Genomic DNA, 20,092 nt, shown 5'->3' on the forward strand with positions numbered 1-20,092 from the left:
AGCCCTAATCACTTGGCGCCATCAGCAAATGAGAGCGGCAGCTGCCAGCCCCAATCTCGTCCCTCAGAGTTTCTCTACCTTCCCCTGCTCCTGAAGGGCGATCGGGGCCAGCAGCTGCTGCTCTCACCCACTGCCAGTGCTGGCCCCACTCACACCCACAGCTGGCTCCAGAGCCGCTGCTTGCACTGGCTGCTGGCGCTAGCCCCACTTGCTCTGCACTGTCAGCGGGTGTGAGCAGGGCCAGTGCTGTCAGCGTGTGGGAGCAATGGCACGGGAGTAAGGCTGCCAGTAGAGAGGGGACCAGGGCCGCAGCAGGTGGGACAGGGCAGAGGTGCGGAGGATGGGCCGAGACCCACCCCTGTACCCACCGCAGCCTTGCGGCCCACAGTTCCTTTCAAGGTGCACAAATTCGTGCACTGGGCCCCTAGTCTATGTATAAAGTCCTTTGGAATCTAAAATACTCAAACTTGCCCTAGCCAGTTTGGCTCAGTGGATAGAGAGTCAGCCTGCGGACTGAAGGGTCCCAGGTTGGGTTACGGCCAAGGGCACATGCCTGGGTTGTAGGCGCGATCCCTAGTAGGGGGTGTGCAGGAGGCAGCCAATCAATGATTCTCTCTCATCATTGATGTTTCTATCTCTCTATCCCTCTCTCTTTTTATTTAAAAAATAAAAAAAAAGTAGTCAAACTCATAGAAACAAGAGGAGAATGGTGGTTACCAGAGGCTGAGAAAGGGGGAAACAGAGAGCCAGGCATTGGTCAAAGGGTGCAAAGTTTCAGTTATGCAAATGAGTAAGTCCTAGAGATCTGCTATATACCATAGTGCCTATAGTTAACAATATTGCATTGTTTCCTTAAAAATTTACCAAGAACGTAAATCTTATGTTGTGTTCTTATCACCAAAAAAAATTAAAAGAGGGCAGATAGGGCCTGGCCGGGTGGCTCAGTTAATTAGAGCATCATCCTGTGCACCAAAAGGTTTTGGGTTCACTTCCCGGTCAGGGCACATTCCTAGGTTGTGGGTTAGATCCCTGGTACAGGGTGCATATGGGAAGCAACCAATAGATGTTTCTCTCTCACATCCATGTTTTTTTCTCACATCCATGTTTCTCTCTCACATCCATATTTCTTTCTCATCCTTCCTCCCTCTAAAAATCAATTAAAAACAAAACATATCCTTAGGTGAGGCTAAAAATAAAAGAGGGCAAACAAACTTTTGGAGATGATAGATATTACCTCCAAACTCATCAAGTTGTGTACATTAAATATGCACAGCTTTTTTTTGTGTCAATCATTTCTCAATGAAGTGTTTTTAAAAAGAAAGGAAAAATCCTTTGAAATGTACCAAAGAGCTGGTAGAATCAAAAGTTAATTTAGCAAGGTTGCAGGATGCAAGATCAGCATACAGAAGTCCATTGTATGTCTATATACTAGCAACCAAAACATGATAAATTCAGTTTAAGAAATAATACCATTCATAACAGCATCAGGATCAAATCTGGCAAAAGATGTGAGATTGAGATATGTACACTCACAACTGCAAACCATTGCTGAGAGAAAATTAAAGACCTAAATAAATCGTGAGGCATAGTTCCCTTCTATTCCTGGGTCAGAAGACTCTATGTTACTTGGATGTCAGTTGTTCCCATGGTGATCTATAGATTCACTGTAATCCCAGTCAAAATTCCAGAACACTTTTTTGCAGAAATTGACAAACCGATTCTAAAATTCATATGAAAATGCAAAGGAAATAAAATAGCCAAACAACTATGAAGAAGAAGAACTAAGTTTTAGGCTTAACTCTACCTTATTTTCATATTATTATAAAGCTATAGTAATCAAGACAGTATGGTATAGGTGTCAAATAAACAATTCAATAGAACAGAATACAGTCCAACAACACACCCAAACGTATATGGACAACTGATTTCTTTTTTTAATCCTCACCCGAGGATATTTTTCCCATTTATTTATTTTTTCTTTTTTTGAGAGAGTGGAAGGGAGAGGGAGAGACAGAGAGAAACACCGATGTGAGAAAGACACATCGATTGGTTGCCTCCGGCATGCCCCCGACCAGGGCTGGGACCCCAAAACCGAGGTACATGCCCTTGACTAGAATCCAACCGGGGGTCCACAGGCCAATGCTCTATCCACTGAGCCAAACCAGCCAGAGCTGGACAACTGATTTTCAAGAAGTTGTAAAGGCAATTAATGGGAGAGGGGGGGAGATAATCTTTTCCATAAATGATGCTGGAAAAGTGGATATTCATGAACTCAAAAAAAATGAACTTTGATCCATATCTTCATTATTGTATAGAGCTAAATGTAAGACCTAAAACTATGACATTTCTAGGGGGAAAAAAGAGCTTGGGTAAGCAAAGATTCCTTTCCTGTGACACCAAAAACGTGATTCATAGAAGAATAAACTGATTAAACTGGACTTAACAAAATTTTAAATTTCTACACTTCCAAAGACGCTGTTAAGAAAAACAGAGCCAGCCCTAGTCAGTTTGGCTCAATGGATAGAGCCTTGGCCTGTGGACTGAAGGGTCCCAGGTTCGATTCCGGTCAAGGGCGTGTGCCTGGGTCGCAGGCTCTATCCCCAGTAGGGAGCGTGCAGGAGGCAGCTGATTACTGTAATGATTCTCTCTCATCATTGATCTTTCAAGCTCTCTCTTTCTCTCTCCCTTCCTCTCTCTGAAATCAATAAAAATATATTTAAAAAAAAAAAAAAAAGGAGAGAGAAAGAAAGAAAGAAAAAAGAAAAACCGAGCCAGAAGTGGCAGCAGTTGTGGCTGCTGGCCTGCGGGGAGCGGGCTGAGGCTGGGCTAAGCGAAGCACCACGCAGCCGTGCTGAGCTCGCAGCCCTGGAGATGGGCACCGAGATCATCTGCGAGATCCGGGGTGCCAATAGGGAAAATTGCAAGAATTAGGAGCTTATGTTGAATTATGTTGCATACGGGATGTTTGAGGTCTTCTGGCATTTGCATCTGCCATGGTTCAATGAAGAACGTCCTGATTACATTATGGTGATGGTGACCAACAAAAGTCAGGACCTGTCCCTGTGTCAGGGAACAGTACAATTCAATTCACCTATAGCTCCATGGTGTACCAGATAAACTTTACTCCATTACAACTATCCCCTCGAGTCTACAGTCCTCTGACACCAGCATATTCTATAGTAATGTGCCTTCAAACAAGAGCAGTCAGTTGGGGAGATGAGAGACGGCAGGACACTGCACCGTCACCCCTGGCAGTTACTAGCACGAGACCTCAGAAGAGATTCCAGAGTTTCTTCAAGTTCGCAGCAGCAGAACACCACTAATGTCAGACAGGTGTATGATGATGGCGCTGCAACCCAACTAAGGTCAACAGTGAAACTTCGGACCGAGCCAGCAGCCTCTGAAGATGCGCTTGATATTAAGCGGGAACCACCAACGAAGACCTCAATTTTGTGCAGGAGAATCCCTTATCTCAGAAAAAAACCTACAGTGACACAGAGGGTTCTTTTCAGCCTTCTGTTGAAATTTATTGATCGTCTGCAAGTTGAACTGCAGATAGTGGTGTTCATTTAAACAGCGATCTTATTAGCAGCAAAACAGTATTCATGCTGCCAAGCAACTCGGTATACAGAACAGCCGGGTATATGAGACAGGACATTTGTGCGAACCAGAAGTGCTTAACAGCTTAGAAAAGATAGTCCCATCTTCAGAAACAACTCAGGAAAAAATAAGTATTGAGGGAAAAACTTTCAGAAAAGGAAGTTACACCATCTTCTAGCAGTCAGCTCTGCCGTTACTTCTCTGCTTGTAAGAAAATGGAATGTCCCTTCTATCATCCACAACACTACAGATATAACAGTCAGTGTACAAGACCTGACTGCACGTTTTACCATCCCACCATTACATGCCACCATGACATGCCTAGAAATGGGTTCGGCCTCAGACCAGTGAGTGACATCCAGTCCTACCTGGCAGAAGATTGTGAAGTTTGAAATTTTTCATCTAATGATGAAAGACACTCTATAAAACTTGTCAAATCTTTGAAACTGAAATATATTGTTTTCATAATATGAAAAAAGAAGACAGAATGAGAAAAAATATTTTCAAAATGCATATTTGATAAGGAACTTGTATCCAGAATATTTAAAAAGTCTCAAAATTCAATAGTAAGAAAACAAATAACCATTTTTTAAAGGTCAAAAGATTTGAACAGGTTTTCACCAAAGAAGATGTGGGTTCATAAAAGCACATGAAAAGATGTTCAACATCATTAGCCATTAGAGAAATGGAAATTAAAATGACAGTGAGATATATATGTATAGTTCAAAAATCAGGTCTGTGGTGACATTGGGATAGGGTAGCAGAGGTCAGAGGTGGGAGAAATGGACAGGAGGAAATATGGGGGAGTGGTGGATATGTGCATTACCTTGACTGTGGTAATGGTTTCAAGGGTGTATACATGTGTCAATACTTTTGTACAAATTGTACAGTTTAAATATGTACAATTTATTGTAAGTCAATTATACCTTAATATAAAACTGTTTAAAAGTCTATGGGAGTAGAGTTCACTAGTTCTTAACTGCCCATATCTCTGCCTCTGCACCCATAATTCAGGCACTGAGGGAAGCACTTAGTTACCACAAGGGCAAAGGAATTAAAATCATAAACAATTTAGTCTGATAAGTATATAAATCATTCAAGGCAGGAGGGGGAAATTAGGGAAGAGATAACATAGTGGATGATATGAACAGTTACTGCTAAGAGTTGGAAACACTGCAGAGAAAGACGAGAGAGAGGTGAGTTTTCAGCCCAACACAAGCCCTTTCTCTACATCTTTATGCTACCTGCTCATTCCCAAGAAGCCGAGCCAGTGTTTAGCTGCCGTGGGTCCTGTGGTCGGTTCTGCTCCCCTACTCCTCTGCCTCCTTGAGCACCTGGGCAACCTGCCCCAGGGGACAAGGTCCACACCTACCAAGCAAAGCCACTGGCCCTGAAAGTGGGGAAGGAGAGAGGGGCAGGATGGAGCCCTAGAGGGACCCAAGTGCAGACCATGGAGTCCTTTGAGACACTCTGGCTTTTTCCCAGTCACCACCACTGAAAGATGGAGTTAGTACTGGAGATAGAGGTTGGCATTCACAGCTACCTGCTGCTCCCCCCTATCCACCATGTTCATCTTCTTCCCAAATTCTAAAAGGCCCTGGCACTCTTCCCCATGGGATGGGAGAGACCACATGCCCATCCTAGAAAGGCATCATTCTGCGGGCTACCCTTCTCAAAAGCACACTATGTAGTGTCACCTGTAATGTTCCAGGTGACATTTTTAAAGCCATAAACTGATGATAGTCCACATGAGCAACACAACAATGAGCGTACATCATTTATGCTGTAATCTACACTAGTCTGTCCAATACTGAGCATTAGTAATTAACTCAACGTGGCACCAAATTGTCGCATGCTACTATTACTCTTACAGAAAGAAACGTGCTCCTTGCTTCCCTTTGTTCTTTAGCATCTACAAACAGCATCAAGGAGCACAGTGTCCCCCGATGCCAGGTGTCATTTAGTCCCCTTTACAGTGGTGTCCCTAGGCTCGCTCTCCCTCCAGTGAGAGCTGAGGTTTGCTCTGTTGATGCCCTTCCCGCACAGTCCTTACCCTCCAGAGCCCTAGTTCTGAGAGGTCCGGCTGGGGTCCATTCTGTGGTGGTCCATTCTGGGTGTTGAAGAACTCAGTCAGCTGGCAGCCAGGATCCAAGGAGCTAGAGAGGTTCCTGCTGACAGGCCCATGTTCCGAAGCACCCAGGCCCTGGGTGTTCAGGGACTGAAGATGAGAGGGCAGGGTGGGAAGTGGGGTAAGGAAGAGGGGAGCACCTGTCCTAACCTCAGGTGGTCTCCAGCTGGCGGTCTATGACTTGCAAAAACAAAAGATTCTCAGCACAGGTGATGTCTGCCACTGGTTTTTAGCAACCTGGACTAAGAAATTCAGTATAAAATAATTGGCAGATGATTTGCTTTTGTCTGAACTGAGATTGGCAGGCAAGTAATTTAAATTCCCTCCTGGCAGATTCAAATCGTCTTGCCTAAACCCTCTCCTACCACCATTCCCACGGCGGGCCTCAAGTGATCCAGTCTCCCCATCCCTATGGCCGGAGCTTTAGGGGGACAGGCCCTGGTGGAAGATGATGTTTGCTTTTCCCTCCAGGGAGATGAGGGTGGAGGGCAAGGAAAATAATTCAAATGTGCAGCTTCGCAGCAACTTCCTCAGTCATGACCCGTCCCCACCACCGCCGGACACGCAGGGCACGCGGTTACCGCTATGTAGCACAGCACTCAGACTGGCTTACTTCCCCCCAGGAGGAAGACTACCCTGAGAAGAGACAAACTTCACCTACTCCTGAGTTTTGCCTAAATGACCCCTACTTCCTACTTCCAATTCTTCTCTCTCCCACGATCTTAAATCAGTCTTTGCCCCACACTCCACTGTAACTGGTCTTACGAAGTCACACAGCTCAATCTAATCATCGATTCTCATTTCTCAGCTTTCTTAAACTATCTGCGGCATCTGGTTAGTTCTCTCTCCCTCCTCCCTGCGAGCATTGCTTTGCTTGCCTCCAAAACACTTCATTTTCTTGCTTTTCCTCCTCCGTTGCTGGTTTCTCCTCTGTCTCTTTCGTTGGCTTTTCTCAAATCCACAAATCCTGGGTGTCTCAGAACATGGGCCTTCCGGCTGAAAGTGGTCTGCTTCTGCCCTTATTTCCCTATAATTAGTTCTCAACACAGCAGCCCGAGAGATTATTTTAAAACGTAAGGTCATGCCCTAGCCGGTTGGGCTCAGTGGATAGAGCGTTGGCCTGCGGACTAAACGGTCCCAGGTTCAATTCCGGCCAAGGGCACATGCCTGGGTTGTGGGCTTGATCCCCTCCAGTAGGGGACGTGCAGGAGGCAGCCAATCAATGATTCTCTCTCATCATTGATGTTTCTATCTCTCTATCTCTCTCCCTTCCTCTCTGAAATCAATGAAAAAAAATTTTTTAAAGAAAAAAGAATATTGTTCCTTAAATGTTAAAAATAAATAAATAAAAATAATTGAATAAATAAATAAAATGTAAGATCATGCCAGTCCTGCTCAAAACTCTGCTATGACTCTCCATGTCACTGAGGAAAAGCCAAAGTGTTACAAAAGCTGGCAAGGCCCCACATAATCTGCCACTTCATTCTCTTTGCTTTTCTGACCTCACCTTCTAATTACTCCCCCCTCTGCAGCTCCTCAAACAAGCCAGTCAGCCTCTTGCTTTAGGGCCATTAAACCTTCTGTTTCCTCTGCTCGAAGCACTCCCTCCTCCCCTGGCCCCAAACCACATGCCAGCTCTCCCCCCACAGCAAGCCTTTGCTCCAATGTTCTCAGCGTGACCAGCCCAGCCACACTCTTGATCCCCTTTACCCAGCTCTACTTGGTCTTTTTCCATAGCTCTCATTAACTTCTGATAGGCTGTATACCTTTCCTATTTCCTATTTCCGTGTGGACTTCTAGAATATAAGTCACACGGACAGTGAATTGGTCTTTTTGTTTATAAATGCATCCCAACCACATAGAATAATTCCTGGCATATGTTAGGTACTCAGTAATTGTAACTGAATGACAAGGTCAGGGTCAGGGTGTTTGGCTATGTGATGGGGCACCTGACTGAGACTGGAGACTCTAGAAAGCCATTAGGATGAGGCAGGTGCTTCGAGTGGATCCTTCCAGTGGTCCTGGAAGGAGGGTGTTTGCCTAAGACATTAGAGCAGGCATCCCTCCCATCTCTCTCCCTAAAAACCCGCTAGTTGCTTCTGATTTCAGATGGGCTTCCTTTTTTCTTTCTTTTCTTTTCTCTCTTTCTTTCTTTTCTTTTCTTTTTTTCTTTTTTTTAGACAGAGAGAAACATTCATTTGTTGCCTTCCATACGCACCTTGAGTAGGAATGGAACCTGCAACCTTCTGTGTACAGTACAACACTCCGACCAACTGAGCCACCTGGCCAGGGCAGGATGGCCTTTATACCACTTTCTCAGCTTCTCTGGTTTACAGCTACAATGTATAATGTTTACCTGTTCTTTGATCATAATCTTGCCTCAGCCCTTTTCCTGCTCTGGAACTCACTTCAGATTGAATCTACCAAATGTTAGAGCTTCAGGGAACAGACGGAGACATCACTTATATTCCTAGTTTGGAACTAAAATTACATTTTGGGAAATTTTTCATTCCTGACCTTGCCACTGAACAAATATTAATTATAATAAAGTCTCTAGCTTATCCTCACCCCAAAGCACAAAAAGCAGCTATTTAAAGCTATGACGTTAGACAACGGGGCTGGGTGCTATCAGAGGCAGGCTGAGAGCACACGTTCCTGAGCACAGTACACCCACAGCACCCCAGCATCCTTCTCCAGAACTTGTTCAGAACATTCCCCTCACCCGCTGAGAGCCTGAGCCCCAATCTGAGGACCGCAGGTTTAAATAAAACAACTCCACCAGGAGAAAAGGGGTCAAACCAATCTAAATGGTCTCCATTTTTTCCCCCTCCTTCCTCACAGTGGCAGCAAAGGGTCCTGTCATAAAGAGGTACCAGTCAGAGGGGGCCAAAGGGGGAAAATGGGGGGACATCTATAATCCTATCTAATAAAGAGGGAATATGCTAATTGACCATCATGCTCTCACAAAGATGGTGGCACCCACAGCCAATAAGGAGGGAATATGCTAATTGACTGTCATGCCCTCATAGATGGCAGCGCCCACAGCCACAAGATGGTGGCACCCAGTCCCCTCAGCCCCACCGGGGCAGCACTGCGTGCCTGCCTCCAGAGTCCCCCAATCCCCTCAGCCCCCCAGCTGCCCAGGGAAGGCCCGAGGTGCAGGCAAGCCTCGGATGGTGGCTGCCCAGCCTCCCAGGGCTGCCCGAGACTCAGGTAACCAGGGCCGGCCGAGGCTTGCACTGCCAGCAGTGGCAGCAGCAGAGGTGTGATGGGGGCATCGCCTTCCCCTGATCGCCTGGTCGCCTCCCGCCCCTGAGGGCTCCTGGACTGTGAGAGGGGGCAGGCCGGGCTGAGGGACACCTCCCTTCCAGTGCATAAGTTTTCATGCACCGGGCCTCTAGTACTCTCAATAATAAACATAAAATTAAAAGAGAAAAAAAATAGCCCTGGCTGGCAGCTCAGTGGTTAGCATGTCGGCCTGCACACAGGAGGGTTGCAGGTTCTATTCCCCAGCACCTATTTGGGTTGCAGGCTCAATCCCTGGCCTCAGTTGGTGTGCATGTGGGAGGCAACTAATTTCCATGTGTCTCACATCGATGTCTCTTTCTCTGTGTCTCTGTCTCTCTTTCTCTCTCTCTTTGCCTGCTCCCTTCATCCCTTCCACTCGCTCTAAAAACATCAATAAAAAAATATCCTTGGGTGAGGATTAACAAAATTAATTAATTTTTTTTTTTAAGAGACTCAGGGAGAAACCAAGATGGCGGCATAGGTAAACACCTAATCTGCAGCCTCGCACAACAATTTCAAAAATACAACTAAAAGTCAAAACGGACATCATCCAGAACCACAGAAAAGCTGGCTGACTGAAACGCCCACAACTAGAAGGAAAGAGAAAACCACAAGGAAAATCAGAGGAGCTGTAAAAGCCTGAGGTACGGAGACACGGGTGGAGACACGGGCGCGCGCGTGTGCAGGGAGGACAGAGCCGAGAGGACGGGGCGGCTGAGTGCCTGGCTGGCGTTCTCTAGTAGGGAAGGAGATAAAAGCTCCAGATGGCGCTGAACCCCAGCTCCGACTGCACTGAACCCCAGTTCTGGGCTAGACCCTGGGAAGCCAGGCTCATACTTGGGGAATCTGGGCTGTGAGGCAGAAACTCAGAGAAGCGGCGAAAGGCAGAGCACCGGAGGCACGCACGGGAATGCTCGCAGAGGATGGTCTGTTGACTGTGCCGCTGGATTGCCCTGGTGGGAAGGAGACAAAAGCTCCGGACTGCGCTGAGCCCCAGTTCCGACTGCACTGAAACCCAGTTCCGGGCGAGAATCTGGGAATCCAGATTCATTGGGGGAGAGACTAGACTGTTTGGCAGCAGGCGAAACTCCAGGGCGCCTTTCTCTCAGAGGTGCTTGCAGGGAGTACAGAGGGACACTGAGGGACACTGAGGGACACTGAGACCCAGGAACCTCATAGAGCAGGGCTGACAGGAAGCCAAGGCTGTAGGTTCCACCCTGAAACTCCGCCCCATCCAAGCTGAGCACAGAGGCTTTTACAATTTTGCAAGGCTAGTTGAATAAGGCTGTCTCCCAGCGTAGACACAGCTGATCCTCACAGCCAATTGGCCTGGAGGTCAAATCCTCCCAGTGTACCAACAGCAATCAAGGCTTAACCCTTTGCACTCACTTGCTTTTTTCTCGATCCCTTTATTCTAATGCTAATCGTGTCGAGTCACACTCGACATCCGAGTGCAAAAGGTTAACAACACCAAGACTTTGCACTCAGCCCACAAAGGGGGGTACCAAGAGCGACCACCTAGGGAGATTGGGGAAGCTGAGCTACCGGCCCCTATAGGTCACTGACCACACAAAGCCACTCCATCAACAGAGGGAGGCAGCCAAAATGTGGAGACACCGAAGCATGTCACGAATAGAAGAGATGGAGGAAAGTAAACAAATGGACGACACAGTGTTCAGAACCACATTTATAAGGTTACTCAAGAATCTTCTAAAAACCACTGATAAACTTGAAGAGACCTTCAAGGACCTTAATGAGAATACCAAAAAAATGAAAAAGGACCAGTCAGAAATTATGCATACACTGTCTGAAATAAAGAATATACAGAAACTCAACTGTAGATCACCGTACCCCAAGAGTCAAACCAAAGATCTGGAACATGAGGAAGCAAAAACACCCAACCAGAGAGGCGGAAAGTAAGAAGAATCCAGAAGTGTGAGGATAGCGTAAGGAGCCTCTGGGACGGCTTTAAGCATACCAACATCCGAATTTTAGGGGTGCCTGAAGAAGAGAGAGAGCAAGATACTGAAAACCTATTTGAAGAAATAATGACAGAAAACTTCCCCCACCTGGTGAAAGAAATAGACTTACAAGTCCAGGAAGCGCACAGAACCCCAAACAAGAGGAATCCAAAGAGGACCACACCAAGACACATCATAATTAAAATGCCAAGGGCAAAAGACAAAGAGAGAATCTTGAAAGCAGCAAGAGAAAAACAGTTAGTTACCTACAAGGGAGTACCCATATGACTGTCAGATGATTTCTCAACAGAAACTATGCAGGCCAGACGGGAGTGGCAAGAAATATTCAAAGTGATGAACAGCAAGAACCTACAACCAAGATTACTCTACCCAGCAAAGCTATCATTCAGAATTGAAGGTCAGACAAAGAGCTTCACAGACAAGAAAAAGCTAAGGGAGTTCATCACCACCAAACCAGGATTACATGAAATGCTGAAGGGTATTCTTTAAGAAGAGGAAGAAGAAATAAAAGGTAAAAGTAAAAATTATGAACAACAAAAAGACATCAAATACATACCTACCAACAAGTGAATCTAAAAATCAAGTGAATAAAAAAATTTGAAGAACAGAATGGACTGGTGAATATAATAGAATCAGGGACATAGAAAGGGAGGCGACAGACAATTCTCAGGGGGAAGGGGGTCTGAGGGGTGCAGGAAGAGATTGGACAAAAATCTTACACCTATGGATGAAGACAGTGGCGGGGGGGTAAGGGTATGGGGTGGAGTGGGGAATCAGGTGGAGGGGAGCTATGTGGGGGGGGGGGGAAAGAGGAACACCTGTAATAATCTGAACAATAAAGATTTATTTTATATATATATATATATATATATATATATATATATATATATATATTAATTAGAAAAAAAATAAAAGAGACTCAGTCTCTTATTGACAAAGAGACAAGGAGATGACAAGAAGTGCTCGGGCCCATTCTCTGTAAGAGCTTGTACTGCTTGGGAGGTGCGGGGAGTTAAATGATGACAGAGGGGTTAAACCACTGGGAGCACCCAAAACCAGAAAAACAGGCATGTCTAGGTTCCTCTAATGACCATATGTATCCTTGGTTAGTCCCCCTTACCTTGGCAAAGGTGCCTTTTCATTAATTCACCAGGTGGCCCCGATGACTCATGCCCTTCAGCAAAGCTAAGCATTGGCCTCTAGCTCCACAGCCCCTCAGAACACTTCCCTCCAGCTGCTGTCATTCATCAGGGAAAGAGAAGAGGGTCCTAAGGCCCTGCCCTTGACCAAGGGGAGGGATTGTGGCTGGTGGTGTAGGAGCCAATAAAGGGAAATGTCTCCACTGTCCATCGTGGTCTGCGTGCTGGAAGGCAGGCTCTCTCCAGGAGGGAGCCGCCACAGCAGCCACCCTTCTGCCTCCACCTCCCCTGCAAGCACCGTGTGAAAAACCGAAGGCCTGGATACTCTTTTCTTCCTGGGCCTGCATTCCCACCCAGGTCTGCACAGACTTACCCCAGAGCCCCGAGGCAGAGCCCAGACCCCAACGCTGCCAGACCTCAACCTAGCAGGGTGAGCCCCACACCCCACCCCCACCCCCCTGCTCCTCACTGCTGCCCTTTGCTTCCCCTTCTTCACCCTGTGGTCTCGCACTAGACCTGGGAATCACTCTTTCCCACCTCTTCATGCCGGTTCTGCTAATTCCCAAGCCAACCTTTACCCAATTCCAGAGAGGCTTGGGGAAAGCTGCTCACCGCCTAAGCTTTCTGCCACGTGAAGAGCTAAGCTGGTTACTAGGTTCCAGAGAGTCTCAACACCCAGCTTAGGCCACAGACTCCTCCTCCTTCTTTGGCCAGCCCCTTCCCTCCACCCAATTCTCTGAAGGGAAAGTGTTCAGGCCTAAGTTCCTAAACAAGCATGTGGGGTGTCCAGGGCTAGATCAAAAGTGAAAATCCCTCCGTTCTTCCTTCACAGTGCAGACTGAACAAAGTCCTGTGAGTTCAGGCTGCTGGCCAGAAATTCCTGAACAGAAAAGCCATATCAGCTCCCTCCCCGTCCCGCCACCCCTCTGGAAAAATACAAGTTAGCCTCCAATCCCAGAGCCAATCAACCCCCAATTGCCACAATCCTGAGAATAACACTATGGGCTCCGAGCATCTCTCTGTGCTCTTCCCCATTCCTCCCACCTCCACTCTGTGTTGTAGGTTTTCTCTCTCTCCAAAACCATTGTGAGACTGAGCTTGATGCATTTTGGAGGCCCCTACTCACCCTGCAAGGTGGTAGGTGTTGCATTAGGGAACTCTCCTTGTGGCCCATGAAATTACTACTCCCCTCACCATATGCCCCTGTGACCTGCCTCTGCATTTCTCCTTCCTCCAGCTCAGACTGCAGCCTCACTTCAAAACCAGACCTGGGAGCCCAACCATCAGCAAGGAAATCTTCCTAAGCCGCTGCTCACCCAGAACCTTCATTACCTGAGAAAGCCCCCTGGGGCTTCCCAAGGCGAGCTGGGATTCCCTGAAAGGGTCGGGAAATGACCACCACTGCTGTAGGGGTAGCAAAGTTACCCCCGTGGTGAGAATGGAGGGGAATGAGAAGCCAGCAAAGAACTGAAGTTAGAGTTCATGCTTCCCACACACACACATTTTCAGGGGGAAATATATGAAGGAAGAGACACTAGAATCGAAGGTTACGACACTGGTGGGTGTTAGGCAGTGAATGGCTTAGGGATGCCGTGGTACCAGAAGAATAGAGGAAGACACAAAGCCATGGCTAAGGAATCTCCAGATCATGGGACAGTTTGGTGTTCACATCATCTTCAACATAGCTACCATTTGTTAAGCATTTGCATACATTGTCTCTAATCCTTACAGCAACCTTGCAGGTATTACTATTCCATTTTACAGGTGCAGCAGTGGAGGCTCTGAGGACTCAAGCAATGCGCCCCAGATTACACAGAGAGTAAGTGGCAGAGCCAGAATCCAAACTCTGGTCCATCTGGTTCCGAGCCTGCACTCCTATTTCCGTGATGCCATGCTAAAATAGAACCCCCTGGGAGAGTCGCCATGTGTTTAGGTCTCAGGCTCCTGCAGTGTCCTTAATGAATTCTAAGGAAGGGTCTTTCCAACTCCAGCATTCTATGTGTCTCTGGGACCGCTCAGAGGGGCAGTAAGTGCAGGCGATGGGGACACCTCCTTCCAGGGTTGGTGGGTGGTGCAGTGGCTCTCACCTCCCCCATTTTTGTAGCAGAGATAGGGAAACCTCCAGACGTTGCCTAGGCCAATGATCTCCCCGGCCACTGACAGCACAAACTCCATCTTGTTGTTCCAGTGCCCGCGTTCCAGGGTGCCATCTTCCTCTGCCTTTTCCACGACAGGGTACACGGGTTTTGTCTCTCCATTACTGGCTGTGCCCGAGACCCGGCTATCCATCCCACCTGGAAAACAAGCAGGGCACTCTGTCACTTGGGAACTCTGGGAGGAAAGCGCTCCCCATCCTTCACCGGCAAATGTCCAAGGAAAAAAGGGCACTGGGAGAGAGTGCCTTCCTGCTCCCTTGTCTGCAGACCCAGGTCCTCCTTGGCCTCTCTTATGGGTAGAGGCTGGGTGACTGCTGCTGAAAATATGTGTTCCTTTCCTGTGCCGGGAGGAAAGGCTGATACTGAAGTACAGATGCTGCTTCCACCACACAGGCTCTTGGGTTGGGATTTGTGGACGTGGGAGAACTCACACAGGCTCCAGATGGTCTACCTTCTCCTTGCCACCCCACAGCTCCCCGTGTCTGTGTTAGCATGAGCTTTAGTTTCTCTATTCTGTATGCTGGGGATGATTGAAGGGATGGGATTTTTATAAATCCTCAAAACTACCAATTTTTGTTGCAGGAATTTATTCAAAGAAAATAATTCTGACTGTGGGTAAAGATTTTGGCTTAAGGATATTCATTGCTTTTAACATCAAAAAATTAGAATGTACATAAATGTTTAAGAATGGTAAATAGATGAATAAATTCTGATTACATACACACAATGGACTACTATGAAATCATTAAAAATTGTGTTGCAGGAGAAAGTGTAATGAATGAAAAGTGTTCATAAGATGTGAAATGAAAACAGTTATAAAATAGGTCATACAATATGATTATGCTAGAAAAATATTTTATATTTATATGCATTGCAAGATGAGGATGTGCAGAAAAATGTTTTTTCTCTCCTTGGATTATAGGAATTTTTCTTATCTATATTTTCTACACTTTTTATCACAGAACATGTTTTATTTCGTAAACCAGTTTTTTTAAAAACTCCTTCCAAAGCAATGAGAGAGGTTGAGTGGGACCAGGAACCCTGAATAAGGTGAGCTGATCTTTCCAGCTACTTCCTCCATCTCTCTCTGAAATCAGCCAAAGGAAAAGACGAACTCTGGGCTCTCTTCTTTTTGGGTGATAACAAATGTAGGAAACTGTTACAGTAGAGAAGACAACACAAAACGAATAAAGAATAAGAATTCTAAACCCTTCACTGTCCTATTCTAGACTGTTATTGGGATTGAGGATAAGATTAGATGTGGTTCATATATAGCGAGCAACTACTACGGAAAAAGCACTTTACATACATTTATCTCTTTAATCCACACAACAACCCTGAGAGGTAAGCAGTGTTACTCTGCTTTGTAAATGCAGAGACTGAGGCTCAGAGAGGTTAAATAGTGTGTCTGCTGCCATACAGCTGGTAATTGCACAGCCAGGACCTAAACCCACTCTGTTCCTGTTTTTTCAATTACATTTCTTGATTACGTTGGCTGCCTTGATTTATCAGCATGTCGAATATAAGCATTTTCTAATGACTCTCCCCTGATTGTATACAGTGGCTCCTTTTCCGGAAAAGTGGGCAAATGGACTTTTTCCTACACCTCAAGAAAAGTTCTTGTTAGCGGAACTTTCTCAGCAGGAGCCCCAGCTGGACACAGACGCTCCGAGGGATCCAGAACATCAGGAAACAGTAGGACCTTTGTTTATTTGATAAATAGGGAATGGACTCCAGAGGTTGTTAGTGGAATAAGAAGGAGAAACGCAAGCAGCTGGTTCCAAGACGATTCTTCAGTCATTTAGAGAAGGTTGCCTAATGTCTTGCGCTGGTTCTGGGCCTCCCTTTAGCCTCTGATGATGTCTTCCAAGGGTGGAATTCCATCTCCCTTCACTTCATCATCCTCCCAGATCCCATAAGAAACAGTAGCCCTATCCTGGGTCCCTTGGCCTCGTTAAGGTTCTGCTTCTCAGAGGTAGCCTTGGGCAGTTGAAAGGACATTAGGAATAGAGTCAAACAAGCCTGGATTCAGGTTTTAGCTTTGAGCCATATCACTTAACTGCCTGATTTCAGGAAAAATAAGTAATCTGAGTCTTAGTTTGCTCATCCGTAACAGTGAGAATGATAGGATGTACTTAGCTATAAGGATTAAATCACTTAGTAGAATCACAGGTATTTAAATTTTTCTTTTCTTTCAATACTATCAAACTTTTTATGTTCTTCAATCTTAACTCATTTCACAGAGAAGAAACACTTCATTTTCTTAGCATTAAACCCAAATGTCTTCCCTCTCAATCTAGGATTCTCTTTCTCCAAATCACATTGTCCCTTAAGTCAACAACCACTGAAGTTTCAGAAAGTAAAGAAAATAGCATATACTCTTTGCATGGGCACACATAAATGTCAGAAACATTTTCTAGGAGAGCATCAAAAAACCCTTCGATTATAAGTCCTGTGGATCCCACCAACCTGTAGTCTGAGACCCAGAAACAGAAAAAGAAGAGAAGAAAATGTTACTAACCTTCTTGCAGTTGCTGCCAGAGGTCCAGGCACGGGGAGAAGAATTATCTAAGGGGGAAGGGGAAGGTGCTGGCTATTTAAAGTGTGGTTCCAACTCCCCTGTGGCACTTGTAATTCTAAACTTGGCCCAGCCCACATTCTGCCCTCCTGCCTCCCCTTCCTACAATCCCCCTTCCCCTGGCACCAGACAACTCACACGTGAGTGATTTCACAGCCCGTGGAGTGTGTTCACGCCCTGGCAGGTCAGGCCAACTGCCTGTGAGCTTATCTGCAGCACACACTCCTCCCTGGAGCTCACATGCTCTTCCCCTCTTGGTGGGCTCTCCAGAGGGATCCTGCCTTCCATCCCTTTCTCCTATTCAAGTGTTCCTATAAATCCAGCAAGAATAGATGTTCCTTTGGTCAAGCCTATACAGATTAATTTAAAAGTACATTTATCTTATTCTTTACAGCTTATGCTTTGGAATGGACAATGATTTAGGATAAAGATACATAGATTATGGCAACTCTAAGAAGTGAGAGAAACTTCTAAACACACACACACACACACACACACACACACACACACACAATCCTATACAATAAAATCCTAATATGCAAATTGTCCCCTCGACTGGGAGTTCGACCGCTCACTATGATGTGCGCTGACCACCAGGGGGTCATGAAGAACATGGTGGGCATCAGCGACCCCTCACTGGCTACCTGGGGCAGGGGTGACAGGACAGAGGTGCAGTGAGAATGCGGGGTGTCTGCTGAGCTTGCTCTCACTCCCCCTGTTAGCCTCCCCCAGGATGCCAGGGCTCATGCCGGGGAAGCCTCCCCCTTCTCCCCTCGCCGCCTCCCCCTCAGGTGCTGGGTGCCCAGGAGGAGCCCACCCTGCACCTGCACAGCCTCTTTTGGGTGAGCCAGGCCACAGCCTCCAGGACTTCAGGGGTTCACACAGGAGCCGGTCTGTGAGGCCAGCCAGGAGAGAGCACCCTGCCTGCCCGGCTTCCGTGCAGTGCCGCTGGACAGCCCAGAGGCCCACACTGCACCTCGGCCTGCAGCGTCCAGCTGCGCTCACCACATCTCCGCATGTGGACTTGGGTGCTGTGACTCAGATGGAGGGGGGCGCAAGGGGGCCCGGAGGCCCAGGTGCTGCCCAGGGCCCAGAGGTCAGCTAGGACCTGCTCTTCCACGCCAGATGCAGGTGCTCGCACTTTGATTGCCGGCCAGGCCTAGGAACTGCACCTGAGCATGAATTTCATGCACCAGGCCTCTGAGGCCGGGAGGGAGAGGGGCTGTGGGGGGTTGGCAGGCCAGCCCACCCTCAATCGGAGTGGGGGGGCCGATCTGCTGGGGGGCGCCGGCCAGTTGAATTCCCGGTTGAACTCCTGGTTGAACTCCTGGTCGAGGGGACAATTTGCATATTAGCTTTTTATTATATACTAGCAGCCCGTTTGCACGAAGATTCGTGCAATAGACCTTCATTCACCTGGCTGTCTGCACCAGTTTTCTGCTGGCACCGGGGACCCAGGCCTTGGCTGTGGCCACCACCTTCTGCCTTTTTTCAGGGTCGGGGCTTGGCCCCAGGCGGCAGCCTTGGCTCTGCTGCACCCCAGCCTCCCTGCTATGGATCGTAGGAGCCGACCCCCGTGGTTGCCTTCGATCCGTGCAGGCTCCCCGCTGGTGCCCAAGGCCGGGAAAGCCTCCGCCCCAGGCTTTCCCGGCCTTGGGCTCGGCCGCACCCAGCATCCCTGCTACAGTTTCCTGGTGGGCGTGGTTTGTGGGTGTAGCGAAGGTACGGTCAATTTGCATATTACTCTATTATTAGGTAGGACTAGAGGCCTGGTGCACGAATTCGTGCACGGGTGGGGTCCCTTGGCCTGTCCTACAGGGCCAATTGGGGCTGACTTGCCCAGTCCCTATCGGGGGCCATCGGGGCCAGCCAGCCAGGGGAAGGGACTGCAGGAGGTTGGCTGGCCGGCGGAGGTTGGCTGTAGGAGCGCACTGACCACCCGGCCGGCTGCGGGGGAGGGACCATGGGAGGTTGGCTGTGGGAGCGCACTTCCCACCAGGGGGCAGCTCCTGCATTGAGTGTCTGCCCCCTGGTGGTCAGTGAACATTATAGCAACCAGTCGTTCAGCCAACTGATCATAACGGTCACTTAGGCTTTTATATGTAGAGAGAGAATATACACATAGAAAAGTCTGAAAAAATATTCATCCAATGGCTCATAGTTGCTACATTTGTAGAATAGAGCTGGAGCCAGGAGATGATGTAAAGTGATATTTTCACTTCTGCTTTTTGAGCTTCAGTATTGTTTGAATTTTTAAATAATGTGCTAGAATTGATTTTTAAATAATCTTTAAACCAATCATGAAAAGAAAGTGCTGCCGAAACCGGCTTGGCTCAGTGGATAGAGTGTTGGCCTGCGGACTGAAGGGTCCCAGGTTCGATTCCGGTCAAGAGCATGTACCTTGGTTGCGGGCACATCCCCTGTGGGGGGTGTGCAGGAGGCGGCTGATCGATGTTTCTCTCTCATCGATGTTTCTAGCTCTCTATCCCTCTCCCTTCCTCTCTGTAAAAAATCAAAAAAAATATATTAAAAAAAAGAAAGAAAGAAAAGAAAGTGCTAATGTTTAAAATAAAACAAAGCCTTAAACCCATCATAAGCAAGGAGTTGGCTGTGAAGAGGAGGCGGAGGCAGTCAGAGGAGCTCTGCTTTGAGGCAGGCACAGCCAGGAGGCATCTGTGCTGAGTAGAGGACCATTCCTTTCAGGTGGAGGGAAGAGGCCCCGCTCACCACTGGCCAAAGCGCAATGCAGTGGAAAGCTGCTTAGGCTTTGGAGCCATATGGTCCAGGCAGGAGCTGCTGAGTCCTGCTTCTGTCGCCTTCCAGTTTGTTGACCAAGGTGTTCAACTTCTGCAAGTCTTCTTGTCTCATCCATGGAGAGGATAGAATATTCTTTACCTTGCAAGGCTGTGTGAGGTTTCAGGAGATAATGTGTCCTGTATATAAAGGACCATGCATAGTAAGCCCTCAAAAGGTAGCTATGTTTTATCCTTAAGAACCTAGTCACAATGAGCAGGGAAGTTTTCTTGAAGGTGATGGGAGACCCCAGAGCAAAAATAGAAGGAATGAGTCTTGGGTGAGGGTTAAGGGTGGGGGTGGGGGTGGGGGACTGAATGAGATAATAACAATGTGCCTGAAAGGATCCCAAAGTGTGGAAAGGAAGGTAAAGCAGAGAGTCTAAGGGAGTTTCTGTCTTTCTCACCCCTCATCTATCTTTAGGGCAT

The 20,092-nt window shown here is 47.3% G+C and overlaps 1 protein-coding gene across 1 annotated transcript in view; it reads right to left on the bottom strand.

Moving 5' to 3' along the window:
* Positions 1-14,426, bottom strand: part of SLC6A13 (solute carrier family 6 member 13) — a gene marked incomplete at both ends in the record, with an annotated part of 43,995 nt that extends 29,569 nt beyond the window's left edge. Inside the window, one exon of the mRNA XM_079773809.1 lies at positions 14,225-14,426. Coding sequence (XP_079629935.1) covers positions 14,225-14,426 — 202 coding nt within the window. The remainder of the gene's footprint in view (positions 1-14,224) is intronic.
* Between the last annotated feature and the right edge of the window lie 5,666 nt (positions 14,427-20,092).

This window comes from Cnephaeus nilssonii, assembly GCF_951640355.1.
Source record: "Cnephaeus nilssonii genome assembly, chromosome: 6".
Lineage (NCBI taxonomy): Eukaryota > Metazoa > Chordata > Mammalia > Chiroptera > Vespertilionidae > Cnephaeus > Cnephaeus nilssonii.